Genomic DNA, 19,635 nt, shown 5'->3' with positions numbered 1-19,635 from the left:
CTAAAATGGTGTGCTAGGCTTGGAATCGGTTGAGAAAACGTCAGGCTGATGGACTGAAATAGCAATTGTGTGGACTGTGGTGGTGGCCACACAAATCTGCCCCTTTGCATAGAAGGCAGGACTCCTGGAGCCCAGGAGGCCTCTCTAGGGGAACTGTTAGGTCGCGAGGGTGCAGGACAGGCCCTGGGAGTCACGAGTAGCTGGGACAGGGCCCTGCCTTCACCTCCCTGGGACTTGGTGTTCTTTGCCCCTTCTCCCAGCTAGCTTTGCATCAGTTACTGCTTCTTGCCCCTCTTTAGGAACACAGGGATTCCCCAAACACAGAACTGGATTTGCTTAAAGTTACTCTTTATTTTTAAATGTTTCTCTGTTAGTTTCCCAGTCAGTCTTCCATGTAGCAGAGTTCAACAAAAATGTGTGGATTTTCATGCCTAAGGTCAGTTGGAGGATGTACCTCACAGAACAGTATGTGCCTTGATGAGCTGGGGGGTGGATGTTTTTTCTCAGAGGAAAAGGGTCATTCTAAAACCAAGGGTATTTTGATCTCAGAATAGTGGATACTTACATATTTACTCATTCAGGAGGTATTTACTGAGTGCCTACTATGAGCAGGCAGGGTCTTAAGCTCCAGGAATAAAGCAGTGAGCAGAACAAACGGAATTCCTCACCTCATGGGGATTATCGTCCAGTGGGAGAGACAGATAGTAAACAATGTATGTAAGAAGGTCAGGAAATTCTAAGTGCTGTGAAGAAACACAAAGCAGAAGAAAGGAAAGAGAGACATAGGCTGCACCTTGAGTGGGTGGTCAGGGAGTGTGTCCAGTTACCCATGCTGCGTGACACTCCACCTCACAACTAAGTGATCAAAACAACAGTCACTTTATTCTCTCTCCAGACTGTGTGTGCTGGCTGGGCTCCTCGAGGTGCTTCTTCTGCTCCCCATGGATTTTCACTGGGGCTGCAGTCGTCTGCAGAGTGGCCGGGATGACTCATTCACGTCTGGTGTCTTGGCAGCGTCAGTGAGAAGGCTGGGCTCTGCTGGGATGTTGGAACGGCTGGGCCCCTCTCTCCACGTAGGCTCTCCCTCTCCAGTGGCCCGTCCGGGTGGCCTCTCACGTAGCCTTTCCAGTGGGGTAGCCAGGGCTCCTCAAATTCGAAAGCAGAAGCTGCCAGGCTGTCTTAAGGCTTAGGCTTGGAGTTGGCACAGCATCATTTCTGACACATTCTGTTGATTAAAGCGAATCACAGGGCCAACTCAGATTCATTATGGGAGGGACTGCCCAAGACAGTGAGCACCGGGAGGCAGGGTTCATTGGGGGCCAGCTACCTAGAAAGCCTCATTGTGTGACATTGGAGCAGAAACCAGAATAAAGTGGAGGAGTGAGACATGCAGCAATAAGAGGGTGTGCAAAGGCCCTGAGACAAGACTGTGCTTGGGTGTGTGAGGAAAGCAGACTCCATTGCGGCTGGAGCTGAGCAGTGAGTGAGGAGGTCAGGAGGCAGCCAGGGGCCAGACGCCCTCAGTGCTGCAGGCATGGGAAGAGATTTGGGAGTTATTCTTAGTGTAATGGGAAGCTCTGGCCATGCCACTAGATCTCGATGCTGTCTGGACACTAGATCTCAGCATCTGGGTTGAGACCCCCCTCATCTTCTCATTAAGGGCCCCCAGGGTCACCCTGTTTAGACACCGCCTCCTCTCCCTGGCAGTCTCCATGCGCCTTTGCTGCTTGATGACTTCCCCACAGCACTGAGCACCAACTCCAACTCGGTATTTTACTAATTTATCTTATCTGTTGTCCACCTTCCCCCTCGGGAATGTAAACTCACAACAGGCAGGGGGTTTTGTCTGGTTGGTCTGCAGGCCCACAACTAATACGTGTTGTGTGAATGAACTGATCGGTCACTCTGTGGCCCCAGCTGGTCTAAAACAACGTTTGGAACACATGGGGAGAGGGGACCTAGTAAATACCAAATGACTGAATTAATTTGGCAACAAAGTAACTTTTATAGTTCCACTCTGCTTACCCAAAAGTCACCTTCCAGTAAGCATTTATCCAGGGAAATGAAGAAGAAAGAGAAAACGCCTTCAGAGCAGCCTAAATAGTAACTAAAGGTCAAAGGAGAGCCCCTCACTTCACCCACAACTCTAGTGTGCTCAAAAAGCTGGTTATCGGACAATTGTAGCCTGGAAAGCCCTGGACTTAAGGATGAGGGGCTGTGACAGGACAAGGAGAGTGACAGCTGCCAGGAGGGGAGGGCAGAAAACTCAGAATGCAAACGGAAATGCGTGGCAGAGCAGTGGGGCTGCAGGCCTGCGGCCAGCAGTGGCCAGGAACCATGCCTACAAACAGCATCTGACAACAGGTGACATTTATAATGTGACCAAGTCTCTTTAACAGATCATATCGCGTTCACTATCCTCTGTTTAAGATGAGGACGTACACATATCTAAGAAAGATTTTCATTAAAGCAAAGAGCAGGCTCCCACCCGGCAACAGAAAACACCTCTCCACTGTGCCCCCCACCCCCCTCACCATGGCCTCTACTCTCCTACAGTAGCTCCTTCATGTTCTCTGTGGTCGGCTCCTCTTCAGTCCCCAGCTTCTACTTGAGCGTGCCCAGGGGTCTTCTCATTGCTGGGATGTGACTGCATCCGGCCTCTGGCTTCATGCTTCCTCTGGTCTAGCAACACTCGAATTCCCATCTCTGCCTCAGACCTCGTCCTGGACTCCCACCACCTACTCCACTTGTGCTTGTGCTTACCAGACACTTGAATGTCTCTTAAGCAACCTGAAAAGATCCAAACCAGAACTCCTGATTCCACGCCTCCCCTCACCTGTTCCTCACAGTCCCTCCCATCTCATTAAATGGCACCTTGATTCTTCCAGTTGCTCAGGCCAAAAACTTTGGAGCCATTCTAGACTCCTCTCTTTTTCTCATAACCAGGGTGACCATGTCATTCATTATATAAGCTGGAACTGTCCCAGGAGAATAAGGATGTCTGTCCATTAACCCATATCCAGTTCATCAACAAAGCCAGTTAGCTCTATTCTAAAAAACATATCCAGCATCTGGCCGTTGGGAAGGTTGAGGAGAAAAGGGAACCCTCACACACGGCTGGTGGGAATGCAAACTGGTGCAGCCACTATGAAAAACAGTATGGAGGTTTCTCAAAAAATTAAAAATAGAAATACCATATGATCCAGCTATTCCACTTCTGGGTGTTTATCGAAAGAATGTGAAAACAATTAATTTGAAAAGATATATGCACCCTTATGTTCATTAAAGCATTATTCACAATAGCCAAGACTTGGAAACAACCTAAGTGTCCATCAACAGATGACTGGATAAAGATGTGGTATATATATTCAATGGAATACTACTCAGCCAGAAAAAAGATTAAATCTTGCCATTTGCGACAACATGGATGGACCTTGAGGGTATTATGCTAAGCAAAATAAGTCAGACAGAGAAAGACAAACACCATACGATTTCATTCATATGTGGAAAACAAACACACAAACACATAGATACAGAGAACAGATTGGTGATCAGCAGAGGGGAAGGAGGTGGGGGGAGGGGGGAAGAGGTAAAGGGGCACATATTTATCGTGACGGATGGAAACTAGCCTTTTGGTGGTAAACATGATGCAGTGTATACAGTAGCCAAAATATAATGATGTACACCTGAATTTTACATAATGTTATAAACCAATGTCATGTCAATAAAATTTTTAAAAAATAGGTGAGATCATGTTACTCCTCTGCTTGAAATGCTCAATGGTTTCCCAACTCATTCAGAAGAAAAGCTGAAGTCTTTACAATAGCTGCAATGGTGACCTGCTCTCCAAGCCTCTCTGCCCTTGTCTCCACTCTCCCCACCTCTTCTCACCCAGCTGAAGCTGCGCTGCTCCTTCTGCTCTCCAAACAAGGCAAGCGCACTCCTGCTTCCTGGTCTCGGCCTTTGCGATTCCCTCTGCCTGGTACACTTCCCCAGATAACCACAGGGCTTACTCCCTCACTGCTTTCAGGCCACACGTCCCTGACCGCACTATATAAAATACCAACATCACCTATCCATCCTCATCCCAGCCCTCCTTGCCTTACACGGCAGATTCTATTTTCTAAAAATGACCATAGCAACATGTACGGTCCTACAAGTTTTCCTAGAACCACTCCTCCCATCAAAAGGGAGTCTTACTCCCCTTCCCTTCAATATGGACCAGCCTTAGGAACTGGCTTCTAACATAAAATGTGGCAGAAGTGACACTGCAGAATTCCTGAGGCAGGCCCTTCATAGGTGATACAGCCTCCACCTCTCTCTCTCTCAGGACACTCTCTCTTGGAACCCACCAGATCAGAGGAAGCCCAAACTAGCCCCCACAGAGAGACCATAAGGGGAGGCCCATGTGGGGAGGAATTGAGCCCCAGCCTACAGCCAGCATTACACCAGATGCACGAGTGAACAAGCTTTCAGATGGTTAGCAGACCCCAGCCTTCAAGTGTTCCAGCTGAGGCCCCAGGCATCGGAGAGAAGAGAAAAGCTGTCCCCTTGGCCCTCTGCTCTGCCCTGTCCAACTTCCTGACCTGCAGAACCCCTAAGTTTTGGCTCAATTTGTCACAGTCATAGTAACTTGGGCACCAAGTTTGATTTCTCACTATAGTAGCCAACACAGTATAGATTTCCTTGCTTATTTCTTGCCTATCCCCCCGAGAGAATGGGAGCTCCTGGAGGACAGGGGCTTGTGTCTATTTTTTCCTAGCCTCAGGATCTAGAAAAGTACCAGGCACACAGTGGGCACTCAGTAAATATTCGTTGAACAAATGAATCTTTGCTAATTAAAGAAAACTGCTCCTTACTATAATTTGCAACACCTTCTGCTGAGGCACGCGACCTTTTCCTGAAGAAAGTGTTCTCTGGTGTGTTTTGGACCAGCTCCCTGTTAAAAAATATCTCTTGTCAACCATCTGGAAAATGATAAAGTTGGATCCATACCTCCCACTATACGCCAGGAAATAGTCCAAACGGATCAAAGATTTATACGTGATAAAATGAAACCATTAAAGTCCTAGAAAAAAGCATGACAGAATTCCAATATAATCTTGGAGTGGGAAGGCCTTCCTAACTACGATTCAATCTCCAGCAGCCATAAAAGAGAAAGATGGATCAATTCAAACTACACAAAAATCACAAAACTTCTGCTTGGCCAAGAAAAACCAGCATGAGCAAAACTGAAATATAAATGACAATCTGGGAGGAAAATCAGTAGCTTTCATCACAAAGAGCTAAACTTCCTGATATATTTAAGCAAACAAAGTCCTAGAAGTTGGGCAGGGAAAAAAAGCCAACAACCCAGTAGAAACATGGGCATTCAGGCAGTTCACAGAAAAAGGAACTACCAAGGGCCCTTAATCATGGGAAAAGACATTCCACGTCTTTCTCTCACACATAATAAGAGAAATGTAAAATAAAACTACACTGAGAAACTATTTCTCCCCTATCAGATTGGCCCACATCCCAAACTGGGCCACTACAACGTGGGCAGGATGGTGAGGAGAGAGGCAATCTGACAGACTACTGGTGCAATTGCAAGTTGGTACATCTCTGTGCCGGGGAGTTGGGCCATATTAATCAACGTTACTGTGCGTATACTCTCAGCCCTAACAATTGCATTTCTGTAAATTTCTTTCACAGATATGTTTGCACATATGTGAAATGACATATGGATAAAGTTATTCATTATAGCATTCTTCATAGTAGCAAAACATTGGAAACAACATAAATGTCCCTCAGTAGAAGACGGATGACCTAAATTATGGTACGTCCATACAACACAATGCTAGATAGCTGTAAAGAAGAGAACATTCTTTTGTATTATTATGGAAAGAGCCACTAGATGTATTATTAAAAGAAAAATGCAAGGTTCCAAACAGTACGCATAATGCTATCTGCTAATTAAAAAAGAAAACAGTGGAGAACAAGAATATACATATTCATATTTGCTTATATATGAGTAAAGAAACTCAAGAAAGTTACACAAGAAGCTAACAGTGGTTGACTAGCATGGTAGAGGAGGGGCTCGGCAGACAAGAAACAGATTTGGAGAGAGGACTTTTCCATGCACACATTTTAATATATTTTTTCGTTTTCCCCCAAACACCACATAATTTGCAATAAGTAATTCACTCCTTTAGCTCCAAAAGAGATCCCTTCTCAAAATGTAAATATTCCATGGAGAAGTAGCCAGAGCCTATGGCCCTCAATCCTTTTCACCTCCAAGTATCCATTCCTGTGATTTTTCTTTTCTTCACCTTGGAAACCTCTGAGTGAACCAGCCCCCAGCTGCACCGCCCAAGAGATAACCCGCAGCCAATGACTGGGCCCCTTGCCTCAAGGTGGGATAACATCCATGGTGCCATTCACACTCTAGCACTTCTCCTGGGATCAGGCTGAGGCTAGACTCCAGGTTTGCCTGGTTTCTTCCTGTTGTACCTTGCTTCCCTCACCTCCTTATTGGTTTCTCCTGAGAGCCTCTCTCAATAAATCACTTAGCCCAGAATCCCTGTCTCAGACTCTGCTTCTAGAAATTCAACAAAGGCAGCAACCAAATAAACCACACTGATTCATAACAGACCTCCTTCTCCAAAATGAACCATCAGTAGGCACTGCTGATGAGCATGAGCATGTTTCCACACTGTGCTGACCTAACACCAGCCAAAAGCAAAGATACTGCTGGGTGGACTCTGTCCAGGTTAATAAATGATTTCCGATGAGGGATATAAAACACTGACAATAGCTCATCCATCTCCATTCCCATCATCTGTGGACCTAAGGTTCCAGGGCTGCCAGCCTGAGAACCAGTGCTCTAAATCATGACCCCCAGGACTGTAGCTGGATTTCCTGACGATTGGCTGAGAGCAGGCCAGGCAAACAGGGCTGGGAGGAGGAGGGGTCAGAGGCTGGGGTGGACATCGTTGGGTTTGCCTGCCATGGCAGAGACGGCAAGTTGTCCACCATAATCCATTCCCCCATTCTGGCATACAAGAGTGTTTTGTTTGAGAAGGCTGCATTTTCCCGTCCCCAATTCGCCCCCCACCCCCCAGAATGTAGGTGGAAGGGCTATATGCCACATTCAGGCCAGCAGCTTCAGAGAGTGGGCGTAACCCTTCCACACCTGTACCAGACCTGGTGCCCCCCAGGGTTCCTCAGCATTCGGCTCTATGTGCTGAAGTCTGCTTATGGCCACCCTGAAACTCTGCCTGAGGGCTTCTCCTAGCACAGGAAGCCTGCTTGGCCAGTGCACAGGGCAAGTTGGAAGGCCTAGAAATGAATGCTGCCAACGCCGGCGCCCTCAACCAGTGATGGGTGGGGAGTTAGTGGACAAATGGTTTCCTATGCCCTTCTAGTGGGGTAACCCTGAGGCACGCCTGTACTGTCTCCCAGAACTCCTAGGTGGGATTAAGCTCCAGTTGTCCACAGCAGTAACCTCCTTGATTATATTCCCTTTGTTAGCTGTCTTCTTTTTCCTGTCACACTTCCCCACTCCCCTACAGATGCTTCTTGGGATCACTTCCTAAGCAATCGACTTGAACTTAAACTCTTGCCTCAGAATCAGCTTCTGGAGGAACCCAAACCAAGACGACACTCCTACAGGCTGAACCACATAGAGATCCAACTTCAACCATGCACCTGCTGACAATGCTGTAGGGCATGGCAGAGCAACAAAGGAAAGAAGTCTGGGTCCCTGAGTGATGGCATGGAAGAGAACTGCCCAGAGCACGGTGATTGGCTCAAAGGCAGGCTCGAGAGCCAAATCAGGCCAATCAGAGACAAGAAGCGTCAGCCCAAGATCTCGGCTGAAAGACAAACGCTCCTGGTGGGCTGCTGCACTGTGGGATAGAAGTCCAGAGTGGAGGGTGGTCCTCTGGCCTCCACTTGAGCCTCCTAAGAAAGAAGCCACTCGGGGGAAAACCGAGTTAAAAGAGAGAAAGATGAGCGATGTCACATGGTTTAAGCACCTAGATCTTGCTACCCTTGAAGCTGGAACAACTCTAGACTTCTCAGCTAATATATTCCCCCTTCTGTTAAAGTCATTTTAAACTGCGTTTCTGTTACTTGCAGTGAAAAAAGTTCAGTTTAATAAAAATCTGACCCTAAAGAGAATTCATAAATCCCAATGCAAAACAGGCAACAGGCCAGCTGCCCCGGCCAGTCATTTAGATATTCTCTTATAGGAATGTTTGTTTCTGTCTGAATTACCCAAGTAACTGAGGAAAGCAAATCAGCTGTCTTCTAGACTCTCTCTCCTCTGTATCAAGTGCTAGGAGACACAACAGACATCAGCAATTAGCCCACTGGAGCCAGGGCCAGGTCCTCAGCGCTGGCTCTGTCCCAGGAGGCTGCACCATGCAGCCACAACATCCCACTGTGGGTCCCAAGTACAACTCTCACCACTGCTGATGCTCGAATGTGACCATAACTCAGGCCATGTGGTGCCGCAGCCTTAGCCCAAGCACCCAGAGCTTCAGATGAGGCAGTCTTGCCAGTCAGAGAAGCCAGAAGGGTGAGGACCCCCACGCCTGCCCCAGCCTCACGGCTGCCTCTTGTGTGTCCAAGCCGAGCTTAAAGTCTTTCCTTTCCTTTTTGAAGAGAGAGGGGAGAGAGAAAGGGGGTTGTGAGCAGGTTTAGGATTCCTGGCTGCTTTCTCTGCCGCCAGCCGCCAGCCTCTGCAGTCCCAGGAATTCCTCCCCAGGAATGCTCTGAGGGTTGTTCCAGAGACGGCTGTGCAGAGACGGGGGCCTCGCTCAGTGCCCCAAATGTCACAGGTACTCAACAAAAGGGTTTGTTTCCTTCCTTCTGAAAGAAAGGCGCTGAGTGAGGAGAGAAATGTTAACTCAAGTTACAGGATTTGCCACTTAAACGGCCCAGATCTTGCCATAATGCCTGGCCCACAGTGTGGGAGAGAAGACGGAAGGCGGGGCGGGGTGGAGGTGGGGGGTGGATGATGGAAGAGGGAGGAAATAAGAAAATGGCCTCACCATCCACGTTTCCCTACACCAAGGAGTGGCCCAGTCCCAAAGCAAGATTATCTTGATCTTCCAGGTGGAAATGAACCTGAGACATGCAGCCCAGGTAATGCCCAGGACACAAGGGGCAGGCAGCGAAGGGACAGTGTGGTACAGGGTCAGCACTTCACTCAGTTCAGGGAGCAGCACGGGACCAGGGGAACCCTCTCTCCTGGCACCATGGTTCCCTGAAGGCTCTGGGCCCTTTCTGCTGCCCCTCATGTCCATCGCGGTCCATCATGGAAGGACCCTGGAAACCACCTCACCACCCCCTCTCCCATGGCCTGCTGCCTCCCTTTTGCCCTATCTCGGTCTCAAGTCGGCTTTATTGTTAACCTCCCAGGCCTCCCAGGTAAGGAGATGCAGGTGGCCAAAGGTCACTGTGCTAGGCAGTCACATGCCTGAAGGACGCTGCTGACACTGCTGTTCCTCCTGCAACTGCTCTCTGCGCCGGCGAGCATTCCTCACGCTCAGGCTCCTCACGCTCAGGCTCCGGCGTTTGCCACACGTTGGCCCCAGTGCCAGCCTCAAGGGAGGGAGAAGTGCCTTCCGCCAGCGAGTCCCAGGCCCAGAAAGCCAGAGGCATCTCTGCAGTCACCCCACGGCCACAAAAAACGACCACAGTGTTCCCTAGTCCCCTGCTGAGTCAACTCCAGGCGTCCCTGCCCATCAGCCGCGGGGCCGGTTGTTCAGTGCTGTCTTTTCATCAGCCATCTGTCCTCCTCCTAACGCTCAAGATCTGCTTCTTCAAACCCACCCACCAACACAAACACTCAACCTCCAAATAACCTGACGGCGAAAGGCACACAATAAGCTCTAACCAGGGAGGTAGATGGCTCAATGCTCTCCTGTGTTGTTTTCATAAGGAAAGTTTCACGAGAACATTTCATTTATTAAAGTAATTCCCATAAACTCTTTCTGAAAAATAAAATTCATTTTCCTTGCTTGAGCAGCATTTCAAGTGGAAGTACTTTTATTTCAAGGCACCATAAAATGGTAGTCTCTCTAAGAACACCTCTGCCTCCATGTGTGAAAACCCTAAAAAAAATCCCCCACGGTCATCACGGCCATCCACAAACTCGTTAACTGTGACTGTTCAAGAGGACATGGGGTACAGGGGCCTGACGCCACTATTATAACTGACAACGTTGGAACAGATCCTCTTGCTGAGGCCCCAAAAGGACAGAGAGATGAACAGAACACTTGTAATTAGAAAGAGTCAGTGGGGCGGGATAGCCTCGAAACCCCAAATCTGTGTAAACGTGGCAGCGCTGGCGTCTCTCCCCACCCCCTCCTCACTTCTCCTCCTCCTCGCTCAGGTTGGCATTCCCCTGGAGTGTGGACGTCAGCTTGTTTTGCAAAAGGGCCGCCAATTTTTTGGAGGTCTTTTTGAGAAACGCGCTGCCCGGGTGGGCACTGTTCACGTGCAGGTACAGGTCCTCCTGGGTGGGGCCAGTGTAGCCGCAGTCCTCGCAGACGTACAGCTTGTCCCGGCGTTGCTTGTAGGCGTACTGCTGCTGCACCCCGTGGATTTTCTTCAGGTGGGACTCCAAGGAGCAGCGCTGGGTGAAGGCCTTGTTGCAGACATCACACTTGTAGGGACGAATGCCTGCAAGGGCGAGGGGCAGACACATCACCAGTCGGTCACAGCCAAGCCAGAGCCTCTCAACTACGAAGCCATTAAAAATCATCATGCACAACCCAATAGCAAAAAACAAACCACCAGACCCAAAAACGGGCAGAGGAACTGGATAGACATTTTTCCAAAGAAGACATACAGATGGCCAACAGGTCTATGAAAAGGTGCTCAACACCACTAATCATCGGGAAAATGCAAGTCACAGCTGCAATGAGACTGCAATGAGTCACACCTGTTAGAATGACTAGCATCAAAAAGATAAGAGAGAACAAGTGTTGGAGAGGAAGTGGAGAAAGAGATCGCTTGTGCACTGTTGGTGGGAATGTAAATTGATATAGCCATTATAGAAACCAGTATGGAGGTTTCTCAAAAAGTTAAAAATGGGACTGCCACCTGATCCAGCGATCCCACATCTAGGATATGTATTTCATATCCAAAGGAAATGAAAACAGGATCTCAAAGAGATATTTGCACTCCCATGTTCATTGCAGCATTATTCACAATAGCCAAGACATGGAAACAACCTACGTGTCCATCAACGAATGAATGGATAAAAAAGATGTGATATATGGATATATACACAATGGAATATTATTCAGCCACGAGAAAGAAGGAAATCCTTCCATTTACGACAATACGGATGGACCTCAAGGGCATTGTGCTAAGTGAAATAAATCAGACACAGAAAGACAAACACTGCATGGTATCACTTACATGTGGAAACGTCAAGCTCACAGACATAGAGTAGAGAAATGGTTACCAGGGGCTGAGAGGTAGGGAATATAGGGTGAAAAAATCATCACCACCAAAGGTTCAAATTGAGGAAAATGATTAAGGCAGGAGACGAAACTGCTCACAAAGGTTCACAACATCCACACGAACAAACATAACAAAAATGGATGCAAACATAGCCAAAACACACCACCTGGCTTTGGGAGGAGGAGCTTTATTCTTCCCACCTGTATGTCTTTATGTTTTGATTTTATAGTGGGCAAAGTAAACCATGTTTTTATTTTGGTTTGGGTTTCCCTGGAAACAGACCCTGCAACAAAGATTCCAGTACAAGGAGTTATCTGGGAGGTGACCCAGGAAGCCCTGGAGGGCAGTGAAGAAGTGAGACAGGGACACCCTCAGGCAGGGTTGCAGGTGTGGGCAGGTGTAATGTGGATGGATGTACCCAGCAATGGCAGGGGTTGGGGGTGTGGGCAGGACACTGACGGCATCTGCTACAGTTATATCAGCATATATAGTGCATATCCAAACTAGATTTCGTGCTGGCTTTAGAACTGGACTGATATTGGTGGGGCTGGCCTTCTAAATGGAGAGTTCACATGTGCCATATGTACCAGGGAGCTCAACCTTATCAAAGCACAGTGATTCCTATTTCCACCATCAGTACTCATCTCAACTGTGTAAGGTCAGAATGTCAATAAAGAGATATAAGTAAGGTCTACCTTAGGCTCTAAAGGAGGGGATCCTGGCTGTGAAGGAAGCACAGTGTCACAGAAGCCTGGAAACCTGGGAGAGGGTGAGTATCATGTTGGGAGTACGTGGAGCAGAGAGGGGGCTGCGACCACAGTCAGACCATCTCAGAGCCCAGAGGCCAGGAGGGCCACCGCCTGGAATCCCCAAAGCCTCGGGCACAAAATTTAACGGTATGCCAAAAACTCATCAAATCAAGAAAAATAATATTTTAAAAGTGGAAATAAATACAAAAAAAATCCATGATGAACAAGTTATCAAAATTTTGTGTGTGTGTGTGTGAGGAAGATTGTCCCTGAGCTAACATCTTTGCCAATCTTCCTCTATTTTATATATGGGATGCTGCCACAGCATGGCTTGATGAGCGGGTGGGTGGGTCTGCGCCCAAGATCCAAACCCACGAACCCAAGGCCACTGAAGTGGAGTGCACAAACTTAACCACTACACCACCAGGCTCGCCCCTTCATGTATTTTTTTTTTTTTGAGGAAGATTAGCCCTGAGCTAACATTTGCTGCCAATCCTCCTCTTTTTCCTGAGGAAGCCTGGCCCTGAGCTAACATCTGTGCCCATCTTCCTCCACTTTATGCATGGGACGCCTACCACAGCATGGCGTGCCAAGCGGCGCCATGTCTGCACTTGGGCTCCGAACCGGTGAACCCCAGGCCACCGAGAAGTGCAACGTGCCCACTTAACTGCTGAGCCACCGGGCCAGCCCCTCATGTATTTTTTTAAGGGTTATTTTTTTTCCCCCAGAATGTTCTAGTTGTTTAAAAAATATTGAAAATTTGAAAAGTAGGTGTATTAAAACTCCGTGCAGAGTCTCAGCCCCAGCCCAGAACCTGAACCGCCAAGGGCTGGGGCCAGGACTCTGTGTTGGCAAGCCCCCTAGGTTTGAGAACCACTGCTTCCATATTCGATTCTGTAGGTCTGGGGTTGGGCCTGAGACTCTGCATTTCCAACAGGCTCCCAGGGGATGCAATCTGAGTTGCCAACACAGAGTCCTGGCCCCACCCCTTGGCAGTTCAGGTTCTGGGCTGGGGCTGAGACTCTGCATTTCTAACAAGTTCCCAGGTGACGCTGAGGCAGCTTGCACCAGGACCTCTTTGAGAGTCACAGGTCTACAGCAATGCCAAATTAAGAGTCAGGACAGCTCTCCAGGTATCTGAAGGTGGCCATGTCTTCTCCTCAAGGTTAAATGTCCCCAGTTCCTTAATGGTGGCTCGTGGAGGGGGGCCAGGAGAGCCACTCTGTTCATGAAGCTTTTTTAAGTACAAAGATGATAAAGAAGTCAAAATGGAAAGAAAATATCCTTCCCACTTCATCCAACCACCTGAACAAATCAAATCACTTTCACTTTTTTTCTGGTCCAATCCAGGGCACACATCATCTCCTGTATCACTCAGGGGAAAAAACTGCAGGATCAGTGTTTTGGTGAGATGTTACTCCAGCCTACTCAAGCAGAACGTGGGCCTACGTTATATTCACACATTCTAGAAAAACTGCCAAAAGTTAAGAAACTCCTCTATAATCCTCAGCACTTGGCACACAATAGGTGTTTAATAAATAGTTTTTAAATGAATGAATGAATGAACCCTACTGGCCTGGGGAGAGAGGCCACATCTTTGGGGCTAGTTTTCTACAAATTTAAGGAATATGCTCACTTATGTGTCACGTGTGCACCATAGTGGGCTTTGTGTTTCTCCAGGCCTTCTGGGCTCTGGCTGGCTCCCCACCTCTCCAGCAGATCAAGCAACACACGTGATTTCAAACCCATGGCTGATAAGAACAGAAATTCACCCAGAGACCTGTTGCTCCTTTCAACAGTTATTGGAAATAGCCCGCTACTATTTTAAAACATCCGAACTAAACCTGTGGGGAAACCAGCACTTAGACCAGGCTTTAACTTGGATGCAGCGAACTCCTGGATGTCCTACTCATGGAGGTCCCCACCCCCAGCGGTGACCTGAAAGGTGATCTGGAAGTGGATGCACTGCTTTGCCCTGGGATCCCTGCCCCTGGGAGAGGCGAGCGTGTCAGGACCGAGTCCAGGATGCCCAGGACCGCGTCTCCTTCGTCTCTTCCTTTAGCAGGTCAGCTGGGCCTCTTCCACGAGCAGAGCACCCAGCAAGGCCTAGACAGCAAAGGCCAGAATTTCAGAGCCCTGCATCGTATGCACGATGGAGAGAATGGGGATGACCCCTACATGGGTCTTTTTTTTCCCCCAGGGAGGGGTGGGATTTGAGCCTGGCTTGGAGGATGGGTGACCTGCGCTCACAGAGATGGAAAGGAGAAGACAGCAGGCCCTGAGAGCCCTGGTGATGGCAATACTGACTGTTGCAAACCTGCTCCCCTCCTCACTTTGTAAACACCACATTCATCCCTCACCTATGGGTGCAGGCAGCATTGTCACCAGCAGCCCCTTGGTGACCCTTTCTGGGCTTGGAAACAAGTCCCTCCCTCCTGGAGTCCCCCATCCCCCACGCACTGGGGGGATGAAGGTGGCCAGAGAGGAGCCCTAGACGAGGGAGACTCATGCCAAGTCCTCCCCGACACCAGGGCCTCACCCGCCTCAGTGCTCTCGAGCAAAGGCCAATCTTGTCCGCGTGTGGAGTGGGATACCGGAACCGAAAACGCCATCCCTGCAGACATCATTAACCCACTGACACCAACACTGAAACAGTCCAAGGCCACTGAAAACCCAGGCATCACACATCTGCCACTCATTAACTGAGTCTGCGGTCTGACTGCTGAACCCCTCCAGCCTCAGTTTCCTCACCTGTACAGTGGGGATGATATTCATACCCCCATGTAAGGCTGCTGAGGACTAACCAAGGCTTCACAGGCACAGGGCCCAGCACACACTGAGTGCCCAGGGACCCAGCTTCCAGAGCTGCACTCCAGCCCAGCAGAGTGCAGATACTCCACTCGGAAGCTGGCTGGTGGAAGCGTATTTAGTATTTGTCTTTAAACTGTGCCTCTGGGTACACTTTTTGTATCTGTATGCACTTTTGGATGTATTACTTATTTTACAATTAAAAAAGGTTCATTTTTAAAAACGTGTTCACTAGGTGTCTGGTGGAGGAAGGAGGGAAGAGACTTCTGCACGGTCCGCCCTTCCGAATGTCCTGCCCAGGCCAGCATTACCTAGTCCAAAAATATTGTGTGTTGGGTTATCAAAAAGGGTTTCTTCTTTTCAACTTTCTGTTCCTTCTCCCAAAATCAAGCTTCATATGACACCTTCCTGAAGAAAATTCTTCCCTCTTGGTGCTTTCTGCTTGCGCTCCTTGCTGTCGCTAAGTGCTCCTTTATTGAACTTTATCCAAACGTGAACTTCAACAAGCTTTTGACAGGCCTCCTTGTGGGAGCAGATATTTAGAGCAACTCCCTTGGAAGGCCATGCGGCAAAGCGCATAAAAAGTCATCACGTGTCTGCCCTCGGGCTCACCTCAGGGAAATCATCTTCAGAAAGGTACGCAAAGTTATACAAGAATATTCATGGTAGTACTGTCTGAAATGTTAAACAAAAGAAAAAAACCCTGAAAATAGAAATGAGTGTCATCAACTGGGGCAAAGGAAAATGATGATGCCTCCATATTTGAAATTATGTCACAACTCCATATTAAGAAATACTCTAACAAATGTTAAAAAGGGTGAGGGGCGTCTACCTGTGCAAATAGGAAACCATCTCTAAGATACCTATCACACGAAACAAGCAATGTCTATTAACAACATCGGGGAAAGAAAATTAAATGGTGGTTGGCTTCCAGGACAGGACCGGAGGCTTGGCGCGGAGAGGGAGGCTCACTTTGTTTTTCTTTCTTTCATTTTTTCCCCTTCCTATTACTTGTTTAGCTAAAAAGTAAGTCGAAATGCAAATAAAAAATAAAACAGAGGAGAGACAGTTGGGCGAGTGAAGCAGGCAACTCCACAAGACGCAGCAGCTTGGCAGGCGCCGGTGCCTTTATTCCTTCCCCATCCGCCCCTCTCCCAACTTCTCCCAATCTGCATTCTCCCCAATCCAGTCAATCCTTCCCTTTAGGCTCCAAACAAAGACACCATTGTTTCCTCTTCTTCGCTCAAGATGGGATCTGTTTGCCTTCTGTCCCTCTCAATGTGGCCCCGATGGAAGATAAGCCGGAGGGCGTCCTGGGGGCGGGGCAGACACTGCAGCTCCGGCCAGTGCCCCCTCCCCACTTCCCTGACCTCAAATCTGGATTCCTCAGCTTCGCTCTGTGGAACTCAGAAGCTTCCACAGGAATGGCAGGCACCTTGAACTGACTCCTTTATTCTAGTCAGAGTTGTAAAGTTACAAGCAACAGGGGTTACACCCCTGGCACCTGCCCACAAAGACTGAGCTGGGGACCCCACAGACCTGTGTGCCCTTTTCAGCAGTTTATAGTGGCTTACACTTCCTTCTCTAGAGCTTATATTGGCTGAAGTCTTTTACAGAATAAGGAGTCATTTTACAAATGAGAAAAATAAAATACTTGCAATAACTGCTGTGCGTGCCTGAAGAGCCTGGACATCTGGTCACCCTGGTAAACAATGCCTGGACCACACCTGACACATTGCAGCCCCCAGTAAATGGGATTCTGCATTTCCAACACGCTCCCAGGTGCTGCTGCTGCTGGTCCAGAGTAGCGAGGGTGGAGACACTTAGTGCTGAGTCTGGCTCATGCAAGTGCTGGTTATTATCTTTCACTCCAATACACAGGTCTCCCCCCACCAAAAGCAAACCATTTCCTTCCATGGATGGCCATTCTTAGGATGCATCCCAGCTGGTTCAACCTAAACACTTAAATGAACCCAAAAGAGTATTCTCTAAAAACAGGCTCGTGATATTTTTCACAGGCTGTGAACTGAATATATATTTGTTTCTTTAAAGCTCAGGCCCCCACCTCTCTATTTTGACCTGAGGTGGGTCAACAGCCATAATTTCCCATGTTGGCCTCAGTAATCCAGTCAGCTCCACCTAAATAGGGCCATTCCTTCTATTATGTGTGTAGTGGATGCTGTCAGTCCCTCATCCAGATCCCCCCTATTCTGGGCCAGTGCTTCGTTCCCCAGCTGGCATGTGTGTTGGCAACTAACAGCTCCCAGCTGTCCCCTTCTCCAAGGAATGGGCACTGGGCAATTGACCTCCCTGCCCAGGAGAGAGGCAGCCCTTAGCCAATGTCTGAGTGACATGGGCATAGAAGTGTCCCCCACTTGCCTGTGGACAGGACAACGCAGTGGTGCCATTCACACTTCAGAGCCCCTGTGGGATCAGGCTGGGGCCAGACTCCAGCCGAGGCCACATCCCTGGTCAGCTCCTTCCTCTACCCTGTCGGGCTCCCTGCCACCCTTACAGGTTTCTCCTGAGCGCTCTCCCTCAATAAATCATTTTGTAAGAATCACCATCTCAGAATGTGCTTCTAGGGAACCTGACCTAATACAATTTGGATTGAAAATAGCCACTTGTTTGCTGATATATTTTCCCAAAGTGTTAAGGAGTTCTTCTGCACCAGTTTCTCTCTTCTAATCTTGAACCAGATGTCATTTGACTAGCATTCTCCTTCCCCATCTCACATACACCTCGGATTTACTCTTTTCTTGGCGAAGTCATATCCAAAGAAGACATCTTAATCTTTTCTTTCATCTGCTTGGATATTACGGTCAGACATTTTCAGGCTCTCGTTTCCCTGGACCTTTTTCAAGATGTTTTCTTGTGTTTTGAGTCTTTCCTTAGACGCCCTGTTCTCTCAGAGGTTGCAGAGGACAGGAGGAGATATGGGGCAAGGGATTAATCCCGATTTTCTCGGCCACTGTCCTCGTCCACCTCATTAATACTGTGGCTACAACTCTCAGAAGAAGGGTCCTGAGGTCCCAGATGAGTCTTTAAATTGGTCATGGCCTGGTCTAATCGGACTGTAAGCAAACATACCATCATTCACTGTCTACTGGATTTGTGTGAACAGTGTCATACCTTTACTTCTGGTATAAATACAACATTTACTTGTAATAGTCAATGGCAAAAATCCAACACTCACGTCTCAATCAAAGGCAAGACTGAATTTGCAGAATTCTAGTGACATCTTTTGGAGCCAGTGATGTTGTTCACAAGAACTTAACAAATGTCCGAGAACCCCCATTTTTGCTCTTTTTGCTGATTACCCCTTTTGCACAGAGCTCAAGAGATGGAGAGGGGCCTCTCACGCCATGCGGCCAGGCCTGCTCCTGAGCCTCCTGGCAGTGTGCCCAGGGCTGGGGCTCCTTCTGAAGTTTGCAAGCAGCCAATGGGTCAGTGAGCCCTGAGCTCCTCTTCCCGGCTCATTATTTCCTGGAGGCACGTCTCCATCAGGAAATAGCCAGGGCAGGGAAAGCAGGCTCAAGACATCTCCATAATTCTGTTGATCACTTTAGGAGTCAAAATTATGATTAGAAAAATTTTAAATGGTTATCTGCAGATTCAACAATCTCAGTCAGTGCTGTCCAATAGAAATGAAAATACAAGTCATTTTGTAATGTAAAAATGTCTCGTAGCCTCATTAAAATAAGTAAAAAGAAACAGATGAAATTAATTTTAATGGTTTTTTTAACCCAATATATTCAAAATATTAACATTTCAACATGAAATCAACATTAAAAATTAAGATATTTTCTACTCTTTTTTTGCATTAAGTTTTCAAAATCCAGTGTCTGTTTTGGACTTACAACACACCTCAATCAGACCTGCCCCATGGCGGGGGCTCGGCAGCCACACGCAGCCCGAGTGGCGCAGGCTTCCCCCGACGTCTCCTGAGCGTGAGCCTCCCCACCGGACAGAGGGAACTCTGGGCAAGCGCAGGTGGAAGGCATTCTTATTCACAACTACAGTGATTTTCAGCCCCTCCTATAAGAGTTGCTCTAAGTGTGACCTTTGAGAAGCAGGAGATGGAGGAGCGCAGGGGTCGGCGGGGGGGAGGGGGATGCAGGCCAGCCCCTTTCTTGCTCACTCTGTGGTGAGAGGCCACCTTGGCCCCACTGAACACACACATTCAGGCTCCTCCACAACCTGCTAAACCCCAGGGTGGAGTGTGCAGTTTGTGCCAGGCCTGAGTTTCCCTTTATCTCACCTTGCAGAGCAAGCAGGCTTCTAGAAACTGAAGGGGGGCAGGCTGGCGAGGCCCCAGCCTCAGGGAGAATGCTGAGGAGGCAACAGGAGGCAAAGGGGGCAGAGAAGGGGGCTCTAGAGAAAAGAGAAGATTGCGAGCTGCAGGAGCAGTCGATCGTGGTTCCCAGCTCCCCCACCTTCGGTTGTCTGACCTCTGGAGCTGGGCCGACTCCTCTGTTAAACGAGGGTAACACCAGCACCGACTCCTAGGGCTTGCCTGAGATAACAGAATAAACACCATGGGCCTGGCATGGAGGACAGTGACCAGTTGTAGCTTGCTGCCGTCTGAAGAGGCTGCGTTAACTCTCTGAAGGGC

General features: G+C 48.5%; 1 protein-coding gene across 6 annotated transcripts in view; it reads right to left on the bottom strand.

The window, feature by feature from the left end:
• Positions 1–420: 420 nt before the first annotated feature.
• OVOL2 (ovo like zinc finger 2) overlaps positions 421–19,635 on the bottom strand; it is a 36,592-nt gene continuing 17,377 nt past the window's right edge. For 4 of the 6 annotated variants that reach the window (XM_046679979.1, XM_046679982.1, XM_046679980.1 and 1 more), the window contains one exon: positions 5,816–10,674. In XM_046679979.1, coding sequence (XP_046535935.1) covers positions 10,361–10,674 — 314 coding nt within the window. In that variant the 3' untranslated portion in view covers positions 5,816–10,360. Of the gene's footprint in view, positions 2,791–5,815; positions 10,675–19,635 lie in introns of those variants that run through there. The other 2 variants (XR_006891277.1, XM_046679984.1) reach the window with 2 other exon arrangements.

The sequence above is a fragment of the Equus quagga genome, chromosome 12 (assembly GCF_021613505.1).
Source record: "Equus quagga isolate Etosha38 chromosome 12, UCLA_HA_Equagga_1.0, whole genome shotgun sequence".
In the NCBI taxonomy this organism is placed as follows: Eukaryota; Metazoa; Chordata; class Mammalia; order Perissodactyla; family Equidae; genus Equus; species Equus quagga.
Note: the sequence above shows the minus strand (reverse complement) of the source record. Positions and strands in the feature narration are given on the sequence as shown.